The 19759-nt window shown below is 39.7% G+C and overlaps 2 protein-coding genes across 6 annotated transcripts in view; one reads left to right on the top strand and one right to left on the bottom strand.

The window, feature by feature from the left end:
* The window catches only part of C1H18orf21 (chromosome 1 C18orf21 homolog), a 165242-nt gene that overhangs the window by 127249 nt on the left and 18234 nt on the right, over positions 1-19759 (bottom strand). The gene's annotated exons all lie outside the window — the stretch shown is intronic.
* The window catches only part of HPS5 (HPS5 biogenesis of lysosomal organelles complex 2 subunit 2), a 28117-nt gene that overhangs the window by 4949 nt on the left and 3409 nt on the right, over positions 1-19759 (top strand). For 3 of the 5 annotated variants that reach the window (XM_053393049.1, XM_053393040.1, XM_053393031.1), the window contains exons 6-21: positions 803-936; positions 2067-2282; positions 3169-3240; positions 4349-4437; positions 4949-5127; positions 5430-5588; positions 6655-6814; positions 8719-8842; positions 11566-11718; positions 12261-12332; positions 13558-14204; positions 14965-15085; positions 15885-16040; positions 16558-16677; positions 17583-17696; positions 19067-19173. In XM_053393049.1, coding sequence (XP_053249024.1) covers positions 803-936; positions 2067-2282; positions 3169-3240; positions 4349-4437; positions 4949-5127; positions 5430-5588; positions 6655-6814; positions 8719-8842; positions 11566-11718; positions 12261-12332; positions 13558-14204; positions 14965-15085; positions 15885-16040; positions 16558-16677; positions 17583-17696; positions 19067-19173 — 2623 coding nt within the window. The remainder of the gene's footprint in view (positions 1-802; positions 937-2066; positions 2283-3168; positions 3241-4348; positions 4438-4948; positions 5128-5429; positions 5589-6654; positions 6815-8718; positions 8843-11565; positions 11719-12260; positions 12333-13557; positions 14205-14964; positions 15086-15884; positions 16041-16557; positions 16678-17582; positions 17697-19066; positions 19174-19759) is intronic. The other 2 variants (XM_053393059.1, XM_053393069.1) reach the window with 2 other exon arrangements.

Raw genomic sequence — 19759 nt, 5'->3', positions numbered from 1 at the left:
ACACATTTTGGCTGGTCTAAGCCAGATTTTGAGGCTACTAGGATCTTCCAAGGCTGAGAGGAAGACTGAGGCTAGTGAATCATATAGTTTATCACAGTACTTCTGATGTGTTGGAGAATCACCAAAGGGGAGGATAATATACACAAGCCCCTGTTGTCATCCTGATCTTCGTTCGCCTGGCATTTCTGAGATTTTCCAAAGACATCCAGCTTGGATGTGGGAAATGATCTCTTGTACACTCCCCAATTCCAACCTTAGGAAGGAACATAGGCCTTACCACATTTACTGCAATGGTGAGGAATACTTACCATGAGAGAGGAGTACTTACCATGAAAGTAGCTAGAGTATATGCAAACTCGTGCATAAAGGGAAACATTCAACTGTGTGTGGCTTTTGTGCCCAAACTTACAGAATTAAGCAGGTGGTCACATGTAGATCTTGATAATCTTATTTGCATTACATGAGCTGTAAAAATTGTAATGTCTGAATTCTGATATAATTCTGATACAAACATTTTGTTGCAAAAAGACAAAATATGAGGACAAAATTCTGGAAGCTGCTTTGCAGTTCATGTTTTATTTCTCCATGTTTAAGCCTGGGTCTTATTGATCCTTAGATACTGATGAGCATTTAGAACTCCAGAGAGGGTATCCAGGCATTTTTAAAATAAAATGAAATGCAACCTGAACAATATGAATTTTATTTGTGTATTTTTCCAGTTTCACGTAATCAATTTTGCAAGTCTATTTTTCCTTTAGCGCTGAAATAATTCACTGTACATTTCTCCTTTACCTTTCTTTAGGCTACCACTGCATTTGTGATGTTTCCAGTTCAGATTATAACCACTGTTGATTCTCGTGTGGTTCAGCTTGATTATTTGGATGGAAGGTTGCTTATCTCTTCTCTTACCCGATCTTACTTATGTGACACTGAGAGGTAATTAATGTATTCTAAAGTAATGCTGGTGCCATTCTGGGTTTGATTCTCTGCAGATCATCCGCAACTCTACTTTTAACATTAATTTGCACCTAGTAATAAGTAGTAATCATTTTGTCACATTTCTGAAGAAATAGAGCAGAATCCACCTAACTCCAGGGCTTCTGCAACAGAGCTCCCCCTGCCTGCTGAAATTGGTTCTGGGAGGTTGGGAGAACCCCCTAGAACAGAGCATGAGAGGAAACTCTTCAATCTGGCAGGCTGATATGCTGGTGCAGACAGAAAATTTGCAGTTGCATGATGTTGAATTCCACCCACAATTTAGTTTATTCGTGTTTTAATTTTTGTTTTTTGTTATCAAGTCATCTGGAGCTGCTAGTAAAGGTAAAGGGACCCCTGACCATTAGGTCCAGTTGTGACCGACTCTGGGGTTGCGGCACTCATCTTGCTTTATTGGCCGAGGGAGCCGGCGTACAGCTTCCGTGTCATGTGGCCAGCTTGACTAAGCCACTTCTGGTGAACCAGAGCAGCGCACGGAAATGCCGTTTACCTTCACGCCGGAGTGGTACCTATTGATCTACTTGCACTTTGACGTGCTTTCGAACTGCTGGGTTGGCAGGAGCAGGGGCCGAGCAACGGGAGCTCACCCTGTCGCGGGGATTCGAACCGCCGACCTTCTGATCGGCAAGTCCTAGGCTCTGTGGTTTAACCCACAGCGCCACCCACGTCCTGTGTAAAAAACACAATGCTAACTGCTCACTACATCTCCTCCTCTGAGGCATCACTACAAATATGGTTTTGCCATAGGCCTCTCCATTGTTTTAACTGTTTCTCCCTCACCCTGAATCGATTAGAGGTCCATGTCATTATCTTCTCCACTCCAAGGCATAATTGCCAAACATATGCCCAACTGCTGGTTGCCTCCTCCATTGCCCTTTGGAAGGGAATGCTCTTTTCTGCAAATGTTCTTGAATGAATAAATGCCAGTTGAATTTCAGCTGCATGCTCCTCGGTTGCCAACTTTAATCTGAATAAAAAATGTGTCAGCTGTGAAGATATGCATGTCATTTCATTCCACAATGATTAAAACTGGATTTCCCCCCTCCCCGAAATGTTTTTGGTTTATATAGGGAGAAATTTTGGAAAATTGGAAACAAGGAAAGAGATGGGGAATATGGATCTTGTTTTTCCCCTGCCGGAAAGAGTTGTGGTAGCCAACAGCCTTTGATATATTGTGCACGTCCTGGTTCACGGATGTGGGAGGTGAACTTTGAAGGGGAGGTGCTAAGTACACATCAATTCAAACAGCTCTTGTCATCACCGCCTCTGCCTGTCGTGACTCTAAGGTATTGGTCATAGCAATATAATCTTTACGTGTTTGCGTTCATCTTGATTGTGGTTTTCCTATGGTGGGGGAACAGTTCTGTAGTGTTTGTGACTGAGGTCATGGGGTGGGTGAAGGTAACTTTGGCTGATAATCGAGAGTTTTCTTAGGTTTCTGCCCTGCTTTCCATTGAGTGTGGTGTGGTGCTTGTGGTACAGAGATACACAGCAGATGTTGGTGGGAGTGTAAGATTTGAATTAGGGCTTAGGGAGCCCAAAATCTCAGCACATATGAAAGCCTAGAGCCTGGGGCTCAATTCACATGTTTTGCAGAGCTGCCACTTTGTGGGTACCCGTCCCCACATTTATGGAAGTGGTGCATGTAGCCTGGGCAAATTTTAACAATGCAGTCATCTTTTTGAGCAAATTGCTAACTGCACAGATATGTACTGGGTTCCTGAAAGCAACCCAGCTGTAAAGACACTGTTTGTGGTGGATTTATATGTTGCTTAATCTAACGTCAAGCTTTTCAGATGATTACATCTGATTTTTGTGGGGTTCGCCAGTCCTTAAGAGAGGTTGCCAGGAAATCACCTTCCACTGAGCTAGCTCTTCTTTGAACATTTTTCTGGATCCAACCTGATAATTTATTAATTGGGAACAAATATATATATTGGTGGTGGGTTTTTTTAATGCAATAGAAGAAATAAAGTTCAGGGAAAGGTATCTTCTCTAAACCAAACAAATATAAAAGGGTTCAACAACAAAAAAGAACAGTCATACATTACTGAGCAATGCCAAATAATTCAGAATGATACTTCGATTCTTGAAACAAAAATTTAAATAGTGCTTGATTCAACAATTAAAACCAAATAAACCTAATTGATTAAACTTTATTTCTTTTTAAAGGGATGATCTGGAATATAAAGTTTCAGCTTGTTCCCCTCAGTCTTTGGCTTTTCCTAGGCTGCTTTATTTGAGGTAAATATGAAGCCATTTCTTCTTGTAGCCCTGCAGCTAAAACAATTCAGATCAGCTGAAAAATTTAGTTGACAAATGGTACATTTAGGTTAAGTGATCTCTTTCAGCTTTCTATTATTGCATTTATATATCACCTGCCTTCCATGTTGCTCAGGATAGAAACATGTATTTTGTCCCTGCACCAACCTTGTGCGGTAGGTTACGCTGAGTGAGACCACATTCACACCATACATTTAAAGCACTTTGATATAGTCATGGCTTTCTCCAAAGAATTTTGGGAGCTGGAGTTTATTAAGGAAGCAGAGAGTTGTTAGGGGAATGCTTTCCCCCCTACAGAGCTACAATTAATAATAATAATAATAACAACAAAATTTTACTTATATCCCGCCCTCCCCAGCCAAAGCCGGGCTCAGAGCGGCTAACAAACAGTAAAATACTAAAGGTAAAGGGACCCCTGACCATTAGGTCCAGTCGTGCCCAACTCTGGGGTTGTGGCGCTCATCTCGCTTTATTGGCCGAGGGAGCCGGCGTACAGCTTCCGGGTCATGTGGCCAGCATGACTAAGCTGCTTCTGGCGAACCTGAGCAGTGCAAGGAAACGCCATTTACCTTCCCACTGGAGCGGTACCTATTTATCTACTTGCACTTTGACGTGCTTTCGAACTGCTAGGTTGGCAGGAGCAGGGACCGAGCAACGGGAGCTCACCCCGTCGCGGGTATTCAAACCGCCGACCTTCTGATCAGCAAGTCCTAGGCTCTGTGGTTTAACCCACAGCACCACTCCCGTCCCAGTAAAATAATACAACATTCTAAAATCATTTCATTATAAAATTCCCAGAGTTCCCTGTGAAGAGGGATTGATTGTTAAACCACTTTGGGGATGGTTGCTCTAGGAGGGGAATAGGGGTCTCCAAACAACTTTCTGCACTCTCAGCTACCAGAATTCTGTGGGGGAGCCCATTACTGATTAAGGGGGTATCATAGGGTTTTAATGTATGTTGTGAATGCTGCATCATGGAAGGTGTTAGAATGTTGTCATTCAAACTTTCAAATTTTTGTGTGTTGTGATCACAACAAATTCTGGATACCCACATCTTTTTTCTTTACAGTGAGCACTGTGTAATGACATGGACAGAAAGAGGCATTTATATTTTCATTCCACAAAATGTTCAAGTTTTGCTCTGGAGCGAAGTGAAAGGTAAATTACATTATTTATAGTGAACTTGGATCTTTTCTATGTGCTCTTGAAAGTGTACATACGCCAGAATAAAGTTCACCCTGCCTTTACGAGAAGTGAGGTTGATACCTGTTTCGCCATGAATTGGAAGCTGGTGTACAGTGGGGGGAAATGTGTTGCATCAGGCAAAATGGGTAACGCTAACAAGACTTTTCTACGTGATCATGTACTTTATTTCTTAATAGCCACAAGTGCTTGAAACAGTCCACTGTTTTAGATATGGAATGGCATAAAGACTGAAAGGGAAATCAGGCTTGCATTTCTTACAAGCACTGGGACAGGCAAATTGCTCTTGTTTGGTGGTGATTATTAGTTGTGCCTGAAGAAGAAAGCATTCTCGTATCTAGTTTTCATATGTTTATAAACATGAAAATCTTGAAAGGTGCCATCAGACTGTTTTAGTTAATATGAAGTATAGTATTAAACATTGGGGAGCTCTGCACTGACTCTTGTAATCTTCTGTTTTGCCTAGATATTCATGATGTTGCAGTATATAAAAACGAGCTCTTCTGTTTGCACACCAGTGGAAAAGTCTCTCACCTTTCCCTTCTACCTGTGGAAAAATGTATAGAACGTTTACTTAGAAGAAGCTTTTGGACGCTTGCAGCCAGGGTCTGCTGCCTCTTCCAGAATTCTATTGTCTTATGTCGGGTAATCAAAGCTTAATATATCATTTTTTAAAAATGTCTTTTTAAAAGCAGTTCTGACAAATAGTAAGTCTTGCGATGCAAATAAAAGATAATCTATTACCTTAGGATCCAGGCCAATGTGGTAATCAAGGAACTTCAGGGAAGAAAAGTTTTTTACACCTTGCTTCTCCCCCCCCCGCCCCCGCAGCAGCACCCCAATGCTTTTGTGTTTGTTTGTTTTTTACAGTCAAGCGGTGTATAAAGTTATGATATAAATAAAATAGTAGATTTTAACCTGTTTAATAAAACTTTATGCATTATTAGGCAAGAAAAGCTCTTCCCATAGATAAGCTAGAGCATTTGAAATCTCAGTTGGATCTTTCAACACAAAGTGATATCATTACTCAACTTGAAGAACTGATCTCAAAGCTGGAGCCTTTAGATTCTGCATGCAGCAGCAGGAGGAGCAGTATTTCTTCACATGTAAGCGTATTCCTATAAATGCGATCCATATTATAGCTATATTTTCATTCCCTTAAAATTATATTTTATTAGTGCTTCATTATAGTTAGCTTTTTTTAAAAAGTGGGTACATTTTGTGCATTTGATATTTATAATAGGAGCTATAGTTAGGGCTGTATTTTCTGTTCCAAGATTCATCTGTTATGCATCTTGAAGTCACAATGCTAAGGTATAGAGAGAGCTTTCATAATACAATAAATATGCATATAATCAAAATAGTCTAGGAATAAATATAATCTTGCTTGGAGGCTTTTTCTATCTGCAAAACCAACCTTTTTAAAAATAAGCAACACAAATGTTACATTTATTGGAATACAAATGGCAATTGTGTTTTCCTATCACACATGTATTATATTTTGCATGTAACACATATCACATATGTATTACATTTGAGTAATGTTGCTTGGGCTTCTTTGTTTTATTAGTTGCATGTTTCCCAGTGTTTTATTTTTATTGTATCGTTGCTGTTTTGTGAGTTGTATCTAATGGTGTCACTCACCTCACAGCAAGACTTTTGTCCGTGGAAGGAAGTAGTTTTTAGCCACTGAATCACTCACGCCCCCCTAAATCTGCTTCAGAGGCTTGTGAAATCCTTTAGAGCAGATTTTAGTAGGTGCAGACACCTATAGGGGGGAAAAGGTGAATCACTCCAAATCATTTCCCTCCCTGTTCTGCTAATGGAAGCCTTACTGCCAGCTGAACAACACCTTTTGGATACAACCCTTTGTATTATTTATTGCATCTTAGTTCCATTGTTCTGTGTTATGTTGATAAGCTGCCCTTAGAGCATTTACTCTCAAAGGAGGTATAAAACTATTTTAAATAAATAAATTGGAGTATTATAATATCGATGAACTCTAGAAATAGCAAGGGCATGTTCCTGCTCTGACTTCATATGCATTTCCCATTTATTTCATTAGGAGAGTTAAATGTGTGCTCTTCTGTACTAAAATCAGTGGCTTGTCTTTTGGCTGGATCAAGTTTATAAAGGCAGACTTTAAAAGCTTACATTATGATTTCTCAATAGGAAAGTTTCAGCGTATTAGATTCTGGCATTTATCGTGTTATTAGCCGAAGAGGCAGCCAATCTGATGAGGATTCTTGCTCTTTACATAGCCAAACTCTATCAGAAGATGAAAGATTGAGAGAATTTCACACACACCAGGAAGAAGAGCACCAGGAATTTGGTAATACAAACATTTATTAAATACTCATGTGTGTATCCTGTAAATAGATGGGGATTTGCTGCAGGCTCTGAAAACAAGGTTGTTGCTAATTCCAGCTGTTTGGTGGCATTTTTAGGGACTTCTACACTCCCCTACAAATTATCATTTAACTTGTTTATGTAGCGACAGTTTTGAATGCTGGTGTCATGTTTTCCTCCAAAGTAATTTATTAAAATTAAAAGGTTGTACCTCATCATTTAAGTAACAGGTGATGTAATTCTTAGGTGGAAGTCTGATAGTTTGTGTGAGAGAGACACCACTGCTTCATGTCATCTACTCTTGATGTTGCTGCCCTGTCATGTAAATGAAGGTTGCTATCCTGTTCGATTCATAAAAAATGATTCATAAATTCACTCAAGTAGAAAATCATAATCACCTCTGCTGCTTTCATAGCTCTCCTTTAAGATTTTGTGTTCAGAAGCCTGTTAGTTTCTTCTGCTACAGTCAAGCTATTGTGAAACTCTGTAAGCAGCTGAGTTCTGTATCTCAGAGTGATACCAGCTTTTGGCTGACAAGGTGATTCAGTGTTTTATAGGAACTAAGCAATTCTGTGTGTAATGGTGGGGATTCAAAACTTGGAGCTGTTTCACTTTTATGGCTAAAATTGTATTCCTTCTGTAAAATGGAAGGAGGTTCATTGGAGGATAGTTTAGTCTTGTACATGAAAAGTAATGTTTTGAGTCATTACCACATTATCAATGGTTGGTAAGAGAGCTTTGTTTATTGTATGCGGTGTTTTAAGGGAGAAATGTCCTGGTGATAAATACTCCATTCTTTCAATGAATATTCCCCTAGAACAACAGTAGTTTGAATATAGATGACCGGAATATGGGGGTTTACCAAATTTGCTGGTAATGTCAAGCTGTAGATTTTGCATGTTTTGGATTAAGGCTATACATGCATGCTTTGCTTGGTGCTGTTTCCTGATAGCATTTGTAATGAATAGTCCCTTCTGTTCTTTGAAGGGATTCCTTTGTTCTCACTCATATACAAAACTAAGATTTTTAAACTGCTGTAATTTTCTCTTGGGCAAAATATAGTCCCTTTTAAATCTTAGCTTTGACCTTGAACAAGCTGCATGTTTGAGGGTTTATTTGCAAGAATGCTTCTAATTCCATAAATTAAGATGAAGAAGGAATTTAGACATTCAGGTTTCTTGAAACAGTAGTAATAGCAGCAAGGTACTTGCTTTTCTTGTGTGTTCCCCATGCTCTTTATTCTGTAAACCCCTTGCTCTTGCCTTTGGAGGTTTTACACTGTAAGCTCCATTTGCCGCTTGTCACTTTGCTTAATACATTGTGGAAATGATCTGTTGCTCACTCTAAAATATCAGTGATATTGAGGCTATTCTCTAATCTCTAAATTGAGTGTTGCATAATTGATTCCAGGAGACACTGATAGAGATATAGATATAGGTATAGATTAGATATAGATATGTTTGTGTGTGTGTTATATACACACCACACACACACACACACATTTGAAAAGTCCTCAGGTTCTGTAGATTCTAAATTGCTGCCCGAACCTCAAATGCATATTAGCAGTGTGTTTTAGGACTCCTATTTCAAGCTGCATTTTACTACAGATGCTTTGAAACTAGGCCCAAAGTTATCTGACAAATCGAGGAGCTTTCTTAAAAAAGTATAAGTGCCAGATCACCTAAATGCTGGTGGTTCAGATTGTGTTGTTATTTCCCATATGATTTGGCAAAAGGTGGCAATTATGGCTGAATGGCTTTTGGCATTGATACCTACTTGAAGGAGGTGAAAAAAATCTGTTGTGAAGCACAGCATCTGATCAGTCCTAAGCATATGTTGTCAAATCACTCCATTTTATGACTTTTAAATTTTAATTTTGTTTGTTAGACACTGTATCTCATGCTTCTGTGATGGTCGACACTGATCGGAATGAGACTTTTCTTCCATTCAGTATTCCATTGTCATTCCGTTCCCCATCTCCTCTCGTCTCTCTTCAAGCTGTCAAGGACAGGTAAAATCACATGTGAATTCCTCACCCATTACATACTTTTTGTTTTGTCCAATCATTAAACATTACTTGTAACTCATGCCACATTTTTCCATGCTAGCCTTTGACTCCTTGAAACTAGCTAGCTGAAGATGGGCTGGGGTTAAAAGTCTTTACTTAATCATTAAAGGGCATAAGAGTGTGGTGGGAAAGCTTACCTTATCCTGGGTGGCTCATGAATCTTCAGCTGTTTACCACTAATTTTAACATGTGGGTCATGCTTCTGCAACTGTGAATGTTTTTCATTATCCTTCTTAACCTAGCTCTTCATTACAAGTATAAGACTATACCATCCCAAGTAGTGCCAGTTTGGAATGCTTTGAGTGCTTAAAGGCAGCTGTAGGGTATACAGAGCTATCTAGTAAGGATCCAGTGACTGACCCATTGGTCAATAATATCCTCAATGGTGAGTTTTAAAACCAATAGGAGCAAACAATTAGCATTAAAGTCAAATAAGTCCTCTCATGATTGGAACCAGATGCAGGGCACAATCAAGGAGTTCTCAGACCATGGATTCAGGATCGGGAGAGGAGATTTGAAATGGGATTGATGCCATTCATAGATATATAAGAAAAATATAGTTAAAAGATCCCACTTCTATAGGTACCCAGCACTTACTGCTGTTTCAAACTTCATATCTGATTAACTTTGAGGTCCTAAAGTTATCAGGATGTGTCCTGCTTGGAGGCCTCTGCAGAAGACTCTTCTGATTATTAATTTCAGCACAAGACAGAGAAAGCATTACTTTCAGGTGATATGTGGATGTCTCTTCATTCCTGCATAGAAAAATTGGCCATAGAACGGTCAAATAAAATACTGAAATTTAAAAGATGTTTTTAGTCCTTTCTATTGAATTGGCAATGAAGAATCAACCAAAATGGCAAAGTAAATGAATAGGTCTTTAGGGGGGAAAGCAGATTGCTTGCCTTTGGGCCATATAGTGATGCTGCATTTTAACATTTTAGAGGCTGGAAACCACCACAACGGAATTGATAATGATTATTTTGAGGGTTGCTGTAAGACAGCCTTCCCCATGACTTTGATGGGAGTTATACTCTAAAATAACAGGAGGGCACCAGATTGGTGAATACTGTTCTAACACCACCTCACTCTCCATCTTCCACTTGTTTGAGAAGAGAGCGCCTGAAAAGGGCTGTAGTATGAGATGTGAATTCTAACCTTCTTGAGATTATGAGCTCAAACAGTTCAGTATAATGTACCCACAATGCTCGTAACTGTTGTTCTGGTTGAAAGTGGCTACAAAGGATAATGGAACAAAGAAATAGTGGCTGTTATATTTTCCCTTTTGAAAATATAAAAGCCAGCAGCCATTCGTATCTAATTAACTTCTTGCTTTACAGTTTTCAAAGGAGGAATGGCCGTATAGTTTTAGTAGTCCTTGGTATAACCTAAAACATAATTTGCACCCAGCACAATCCTCCAGTTAGATTAACACAGTGTGTTCAGCATGGCATTTGCATACTTTGCAGACTTTGGGGTTTCTCATCATGCCCAGATGTTTCCTCTCTCCCACTTCCTTTTTTTTTCAAAAAATTGGTCAACACTGAGCCTGATGAAGAATTCTGTACACTTGAAAGCTTTGTGATATTGCTTTGTGATCGTAATAAAGGTGTTGGTCTACTGCTATTCCTATTTTCTAATGATTGAACATCTGTATCCACCAGCAATTTTTGCATACGTGGGAGAAAACAAATGCTATAGTGTTGATTACTCTCTTCTATTTAAAAGAAACAATTCTACAATCTAACATGCTAAAAATTGTATGAACATTATAGAAACAATGCATCTAATCTTGGCTACACCAGCTCCCTGATTTCACTTACCTTTGTTCATTTATACATAGCCTAAGGCCCCAAAGGGACAGAGGTGGCGCTGTGGGTTAAGCCACATTGCCTAGGACTTGCTGATCAGAAGGTTGGCGGTTCGAATCCCTGCGACAGGGTGAGCTCCCATTGCTGGGTCCCGGCTCCTGCCAACCTAGCAGTTCGAAAGCATGTCAAAGTGCAAGTAGATAAATAGGTACCACTCCAGCGGGAAGGTAAACGGCGTTTCCGTGCGCTGCTCTGGTTCGCCAGAAGCAGCTTGGTCATGCTGGCCACATGACCCGGAAGCTGTACGCCGGCTCCCTCGGCCAATAAAGCGAGATGAGCGCCGCAACCCCAGAGTCGTCTGCAACTGGACCTAATGGTCAGGGGTCCCTTTACCTTTAAAGCCCCAAAACATAAAATAAATAAAACTGGAATGAATGGTGTATTATGTTCAATATAGGAGTGCTATTGCATCAACAGTGTTAAGTGGGTAGAGCATCATAGAAGCAAGGATTTGTATTTGAATTTCCGCTTTTAGGTTCAGCGTTTCCCTGAACACATAGCTTAATCCCAGCAATCGGCTAATTTGGGGTACTAGTCCTTTTAACCATATTTTCTTTAACCTTGCTTTAACAATTGTTTAATGTTCTAAAATCTCTGCTTATGCTGACCAAAATAATTTTGCCTTGTACGCACAGAGCAGCAACATATATCATCCATCTTCTTGATCTGCTTTATATATCTGAAGAAGACCTGTGCAAGCTCTTGCTATGATAAATTCTGAGGTGCCACACAACTGCCTTAATCTATGGTTTTTTCGTTTTTGGTGCTCACACAATGTTTACACTTAACTTACAGTGTTTCTAGCTTTGTACGTAAGACCACAGAAAAGATTGGTACTCTTCATGGGAGTCCTGATAGAATCAGACAGGACATTAAAGATGAAGAACAGCTTCCAGAAATGACTGCTAGACTAGCCCAACCTCAAGAGGAAGGAGAAGACGACGAAGAGTGAGTAAAAGCTCCTTTAGCCTGTGCAGCAACCCTTTCCTTTCAACAGGGTGATGAGGCAGGAAGAACAACTGCATTTTCAGTTGACTCTTTAACTCGTCATCATGCAAATGCATTTCTGAATCACCCATTTCTAGTAACATACCGCAATACTACCAAAAAGCAACCTTTGGCTATTGGAAGTGGCACTGGAATCCAGCTATGCATTTGACTTTGTGACATGGAATACCAAGCTTACGAAGAAAATGTGCTTGGGGTAGGGTTTGGTAACAGAAGTATAGTAATAAACCCATGCCCAGAAACACGCCTGGGAATGCATGGTCATCATTTTTAGATGAAGAGAACATAATTCTGTATTTGTAGCACTGAAAAATATGTGAGCAGAGCCACCAAAGTGAAAAGAAAATGGAAAGGCTTTGGTGCTTTTATACTGACCTGTCTTCTAGGTGGTATAGAGTTTTACTGAAACAAACTTAGGAGTAAGACAGGAAAATGTTTTTCATTCCTCCCGCTGGCTATTAAAATTAACTTTTTCTTTCAAGGCTTGAGCTGCAGAGCCAGCCTCATGAAGAGGACCCCCTTAAAGACCTCGGGGCAGAAACTATGGAGACCCTGTAAGTAAGGCATCTAGTGTTCTGAGGATACAATATGCAGAGAGGAGAACCTTGAGCTCTTTATCAAGCAGGGTCAGGATCAAAATATATTAAAAACATTAGTAGAATATTTTGTATAATTTATATTTTTATTTATAAAAAAGAATTATATACCGCTGTATTGTAAAGATATATCACAGTAGTATACAACAATACAAAAACCATAAAACCAAACAGGCAAATAATTAAAAAGTTAAAAACAAGTTAAAAGCAAAAAGAAATAAAAAACAAACACCAGTATATTCCTGATCCTTAATTTCCCCATCCCTGATGGCTGCCCAGCTCTCATTCACCTGATGCTGCCATGATGTCAGGTGGCTTAACTTCAAAAGGAAGTATCAGGAGGACACTCGCAGGGGTGGTTTGGATTCATGCTGTGCCTGAAAATGAAGATGGATCTGTTCCCCTTGGAAGCTTTGGCTGAAATTTCCAGAGTAGAGCCAATCTGGTTGTAAGTCACTTTGGGTTGCCTTAGGCAAGATAAAGCGACCAACAAATTTACTAAATCATCATCATCGTCACCATCCCAGGGAGCTTAGTACCCAGTTTGAAAGGTCCTGCTTGCAGAGTGTACTCTTAATACTCCTGATTGTTCCTTTGCAGCCATGCCTTTCTCTGCTACACATGTGATGTTTGGTGTGATGCAGGTGGGCATGGTTGGGGGTAGGGAAAGCCTCACAGCCTAAATTAACATACCTGCTGGGCCTAATTTAGCCTGTGAGCTACAGATTCCCCATGCCTGTTCTACGCAGATGAAAGTTGACTGTTTTTAAAACTGTGCACGAAGTAATGCTATGCTAATATTTCTCCATACACTGTAATGCTAGTTCTTAGAAAAGTAGCTTACTGTTACATTCAGGATTTATCTGGAAGTTTAGGAGCCATGGTTATTAACTCTGGAACATCAAAGCTGGCTAAGATGGGGCTATGAAAGTCCACACAAACCTTCCATTCTCCAGAATGGCTCACTGTGTTGTTTTTGCACATATGTGGAACAAATTTTCCATGTAGCTGTATTGTAGGAAAGGTGGACTGAACTGTGCCCAAAGTATTAATTGTGGGTTGCAATCCTAAAAACGCATATAAGAGATTCTTTACGAAAACTACAATGTTGGCAGTATAATTTGCTTTCTTTTTCTTGTGGGTATAAAATCAAATTGTAAGTTTGCATATTTCCTTTTTGCAGAACCAGACTTCAGGATCCGCTAGTTTTGTTACAGCCACAGTACTTGAGAGCAGTTTTGCTAAACTGGATTCCATTTCTGGAAAAAACATTTAGATTCGAGGCATCTGCCGTTTTGGATGAGAGCTCATCTAAGATAGACAATGAGATGCCTTTGCAGCCTGAAGACCAGCAAGTTTTCAAAGAAAATGTGGAAATGCCTCAACATGATGAATGTGCAGATACAGAACAGTTGCCTGTCTTGAGAACAAACTATGAAAATGATGATGTAAATAAAGAACAAGAAGACACCTGGGAAGAAAATACCAGGCCAAATAGTAGCAGTCATATTGATAAAATACTGAGCAAATATCCGAAGTCGGAAACCACATTTAACCATTCTTTTCAGATTCATTCTCCATGTTTCATACCAGAGAATATTCAGAAAGATCTGGTAGAGCTGGCAACTTTATGTTTTGAATTAAATGTATATGAATATTCACAAATTAATGGTGAACAGTATGTGCAGCCAGAAGATTCAGATGCCTTGGCTTGTAGATTCATAAAAGACTACTTTTTTCTTCTGGATCTGGAAAGGCTGAAGCAATGTATTATAACCTGTCATAGCAATCATCCTAGAGTTTGGGAAACCTATGTGGAAGGATTAAAAGGTAAGCATGGCCATCAGTCATGGATACTTTAGCTGAGATCGCTGCATTGCAGGGGGTTGGACTAGATGTCCCTTGGGGTCCCTTCCCACCCTACAGTTCTACGATTCTCAAGTTGTATGAATTCACAGTGCAGTTCTGTACACACTTAACTTGAAGTAAGTCGTATTGAACTCATCGGGGCTGATTCCAGGCAGATCAATGTAAGATTGAACTGTTGGAGGATCCTGTGTCTGTCATTGTGTCGAAGCTTTATATAGAATTTGTTCAAAATGAAATTTGTTGAAAATACTTGCAAGCTGAAATATGGGGCATGCTGTCTGGGGCTTTCCATGGCAATTAGCCATGATGGCTATGCTCTGCCTCCACAGTTGGAGGCAGTAGTGCTTCTGAAAACTAGTTGCTGGAAGCACAGAAGGGGAGAGCGCTCTTGTGCTCAAATCCCACAGGCATCTGCCTGGCCGCTGTAAGAGCAGGATGCTGAACTAGGGCCATTGGGATCACACAGTGGGCTTTTTATATGTTTATTCCTAATTAACATTAATGCAGTTGAAAGCTTTATCTAACTCCCATTCATAAAAACAAAAGTAAAATCCAATTAAAATATATCCTGAATTACATTGACTGATTTTTTCCTGGTTACCGTTTATCTCTTAAGTGTGTGTCCCCCCCCCCATTTAATGTTTATGTGAAAATTAGCACGTTTCCTGTTCTTAATGTTACTTTTCAATATAGTTGTTACATCTAAAATTATTGGTTTCAGAACTGACTCGGACTAGTCCAGTCACTATGGCCCTGGAGAATGGAGATATGTTTAGAATACTGAAATTGCTAGTGGATCTGGGTCCCTGGGATGCTCCTGTGTTGCTAGCACATGTCCTAAGGTATTCACCATTTGACTTAATTTGACTACATCTTATTTAATACTAGGCTTGCGTATGTAGTCACTCTTCAGATCAGTCGTCTTGCATTTTTATTAATGGGAGGCGGTTTCATACTTGCATTTTCTCGGGCTGGCCCATAATATTTCATTACCTGAGGTGAAGGGCAAGATGGCACCCCTTCCCATTATAGGTAGAGAAGCTGACATAATTCAGCACTAATGATGTGACTGTCCTTCGCAACACCTGAGACAGTATGGTGGCAAAAACATGTCTTATAGCAGCCATAGCTCTGTAGTGTCCAGCAGAGAGGAAGGGTCAGAGGCCTTTTGAGGAACAGCCCTGGAGCTGATGGTGCTGCTCCCAACATCTGCTCACTTTGCTCAGTGCAGGTGTGGGGAACCTCCCCCCCCCCATGTTGTTGAACTACAACTCAATTCCAGTAATTGTGGTCAGCAGCCAGGAATAGTGGGAGTTGTAGTTCAGCAACATCCAGAGGTCCAAAGGTTTCCCACATTTGGCCTAATGTTAAGACTGACCCTTGTTTCCACAATCTAGTTTCAGGCAAGCCTCACTAGTATTGTGATAAACCTTGCAGTTGTACAGGGTGAGTCCTTTAAAAGAGGCCCCGTGGATACAGAATACACATGTTCCATGGGGCCTCTTTTAAAAGACTCACCCTGTATTTGCAGTGTTAGCTATGTTTAAATGTGTGGATCGATACCATGCTAGTAAATAATAATTCTGAGAATTGTTTGCTTAAATAAGTGTGACTTTTGTGTCCTCTCTTGTTCTCATACAGGCTTTATGAAAAATTTGGAGAAACTTCGCTAAGGCCCTTGATCAAGTTCTGTCCCTCTATTTTGCCTTCAGATATCAAGCAAATTTGTAAAAGCAATCCTCAGCATTTCCTGGCATATTTAGACAGTCTGATCAAATCAAGGGCAGAAGATGAACGGTATATATTGTACTCTCTTACTCTGTAGAACAAAAATGGAAATAATAATTGGAAATAATAATTAGCGCATGGAAATAATAATTAGGGTAGCGGTGAAAGGTGGACTCTCATTAGAGGATTTTTAATGGGAGGTTGGACTAGAAGACCCTTGTGGTCCCTTCCAATTCCACAATTCTATGATTTTAAAATATTTGTTGCTTCTTAATGACATTAGGTCTCTGAGAAGGGAAATAATATCTTGAGTGGGTAGTAACTTAGCAAAAAAACCCTGCATACATCAAATTTATGACATGGTTATTTGAGAACTTTTTAATGCAGTATGGTTGTATACAATAAGGCATTAAACATTTCTTTTGGCTCCTTATAATTGGACGATAATTTCTTTTTAAAAGGCAGCACTACTTAAATGACATTCAAGTATGCCATATTGTGAAACTAGTCCTAGTTGCTTGTATGTTGTAAATCCTTTTTATTGCCAGAATGCACATATAATTAGCGGTGAACAATCTCTTTCTAGGCTGTCCTTCCTGGGATCTCTTCTTCACCCTGAGTCATTACGATTAGATTGGTTATCTTTGGCAGTTTCTCAAGATGCCCCACATACAGCAAGTACAATGGATGCCCAAGGAAATCCACGGTATGAATAGCGTTTGACTCAAGCTTGCTGTTTGTCCACACTTCATAATTGTATTCACATTCCTAAAGGCATTATCTTTTGACAGTCACAAGGACAGTCACAAGATCACCCAGCCATCTTTAACTTCAGGAGAGAGAACTGAGACAGAATGCATGATATATAATTGATTTGGATAACCTTGCTCTGTGTGGGGGTGGGGAATTCTATTATATGATACATCTTTACTTAGGACATGGAAGGGATGGGAAACCCTTGGCCCTCTATATGTTGTTGGACTCCAACTCATATTAGTCCCAGACAGCATGGCCAGTGATCAAGGATTATGTTATTAGTTGTTTATTAAATTTAAGTTCTGTCCTTCCAGAGAAGCTCAGTGTGATAAGCGCACAGCTAAAAAACGTAATTCCAGTACAAATGAAGATTGGTAAAGATCTCTACTTAAAAGGTACAGTCATACCTTGGATCTCGAACGCCTTGGCTCCCAAACAAATTGGCTCCTGAACGATCGAAAGCCGAAAGCAAGTGTTCCGGTTTTCGAATGTTCTTTTGGAAGCTGAACGTCTGAAGGGGCTTCCGCGGCTTCTGATTGGCTGCAGAAAGCTCCTGCAGCCAATCAGAAGCCGCGCTTTGGTTTCCAAACATTTTGGAAGTCGAACGGACTTCCAGAATGGATTCTGTTCAACTTCCAAGGTACAACTGTATACTTAACAGTGGGGAATTTGTTGGGAGTAGTCCAACCTCATGTTCCCCTCCTTAATTTAAAGCAGCATGCATGAATCTCCCCTTAATATTGGCAGTGTTTTGATTCAAATTAAAACAAACTTGTGTTATCTATCATTTTTTAAAAAGTCTTATGTAATTTCCCTAACTTTTTTTTTTTTTTGCTTTTGCTTTAATACTTTCAGGCCACGTTCACATTTATTTACTTGGGGCTATAACCAACTGATCTTACTATTGCTTAAACTCCCAGCTGACACTGTAATGAAAGAGAAGATGTCTGACATTTGCAAAAGCTATGGGTAATGTAGAAGTCCTTGGTAAAATTAATGTCTTTGAAACTTTGTTACCTAAGAGGGCATGTTTCTCTCCCTTGGTTTCACTTCATTAAGTAATAGTCTAATCTGTTCAGCTTTAGTTATCCAGAGTATGTGTTATGCACTTGCTCAATCACACTCTTTGTGTGTGTTCACAGCCAGTGGCTTTCTGGCTGGAGTACATATTTAATGTGCTTCTTTGCTTTCAGGTTTGCTGCCTGCCTGCCTACCTACCTACCTCTCCTTCCAAAGCCTGCCATAGCACTGAGCAGCAGTAATAAATAATGAAGCTGCAACTGCGATTCAGTTAAAACGGGGCTGGGGAACCTGTGGCCCTTCCAGTGGTCAGCCTGTGGGGGCCCCAGATTCCCCATCCCTGAGTTAAAGCTTACCTGCCTCTTCTCTCTTCCCCACTCCACAGCATAAATATCCATTGCTAGAATTGCGTACATAGGCCTGTTGGGGGTGGTGTAGTAACACGAAAGTCTTGCATTCTGTTTTCTGCTGAATAAGAGAACAACTGAGAAATGGTACTGAGAATATACAGTCTGCAGCAGCGTTTTGCCTTTGTCAAAATTCTTTATAAACCCCAGCTAGAGGTTAAGTAGCTGACAACTTTGTGGAATGAATAAATTTTACCCAAGAAGTACAGAATTCTGAAAATGTTAGTGTACTTCCAAGTTCCATATAAATCTGTTGGATTTGGGTTCTCAGCTGTGAATTTAGGTTCCCTTCATTTCATTTGACCCCAGGGCTCTTGGTTGCAACTCATGGTTAGTGACGAGAGAAATTAACCACAAACCCCTGTTCAGATCAGATGACACACTAAGCCAAATGTTGACTTGGCTTGATGCGGCAGCAAAAAGGACCAGGCAGAAGTGAATTTGGATGTGAGCTCCGCTGTCTTGCTAAGTCAAGATTTGTTATGCTCCCAGAAACCAACTAACTAGATTTATTTATTTTAATTGAAGAGGGCCTCCCAGCTGGATATGATTTCATAACTTTTTTTATTTAAGATATTGGTTAACTTGGAGGTGTATGTGTTCTGTGTTAAGGGGAAATTGGTGCTGTTGCTATTAATAGATACTGAGAGGTGTGTATTGGGTCATTATTCTCCTGAAGATAGGCATGGAATATGGATTTAGACGTATGCTGTTGGAGCATCAAAAATGACAATATAATACTGCATATTATGCTGTGATCTAAACTAGTAACTCTTTGTTCAGTGAGAGGAGACAAAAGGAAGCTCATCTTCTCAGTGAAGGTTGTGGTATATTGAAGTGTCAGTCAGATTATAATTACTCATAATAGGTATTTACTTTTGGTTTGTGAAACTCTCCGTAATATTGTTACAGCTTCTGGCCTGGATATCTTTCTCTCTGTTTGGAGCTGGATAGAAGACCTGAAGCCCTTACCCATATTGTTTGTTTGGATGATATGAACTTGTTGGATAGAGAACATGGTTTGTAAAACTTAATTTGATTCTTGAGTGGAATTCCATATTCTCTACTTGTACTAACTAGTTTTGACATATTTTTATTTATCAATTTTTTTAATCGAAGTCCGTATAAAACAGTTTAACAACAAGAACAAAAACAAGCTATGGAAGTAATCACCCCAAGCGCATTTCTGGCAGGAAAAAAATAAAAAATAAACCACATTGTTACCATGCATCCTTTTTTTCATTGCAATTACACCTAAACGTACTGTAGAACACCAGTATTGTGCACACAATAAAATGTGGCATTTCTGCTACATTGTTTTGCCCTCTTCTACATTGGCAACTTGTGAATTTTGGAAAACCTTTTATTTATTATTTTTGCTTATTTAAATTTAATCAGACTCTCTCTTGAATTTGTGTTTAGTGTTCCACTATAATGGAGATAGTGTTGCTGTGACAATTTAATGTGCCATTCTATCCTGCAGCAAATGCAGTTAATTGTCCATCATTGGAAACTTCCATCCTTCTTCCTGTCTCTTGCGTACATGCTCTCAGTGTCACCTGCTATCTACTCTATTATTCTGTCCATGAATCTCCCCACCCCACC

Source organism: Podarcis raffonei, chromosome 1, assembly GCF_027172205.1.
Source record: "Podarcis raffonei isolate rPodRaf1 chromosome 1, rPodRaf1.pri, whole genome shotgun sequence".
NCBI lineage: Eukaryota > Metazoa > Chordata > Lepidosauria > Squamata > Lacertidae > Podarcis > Podarcis raffonei.
This window is presented reverse-complemented; position numbering and strand designations above follow the sequence as displayed.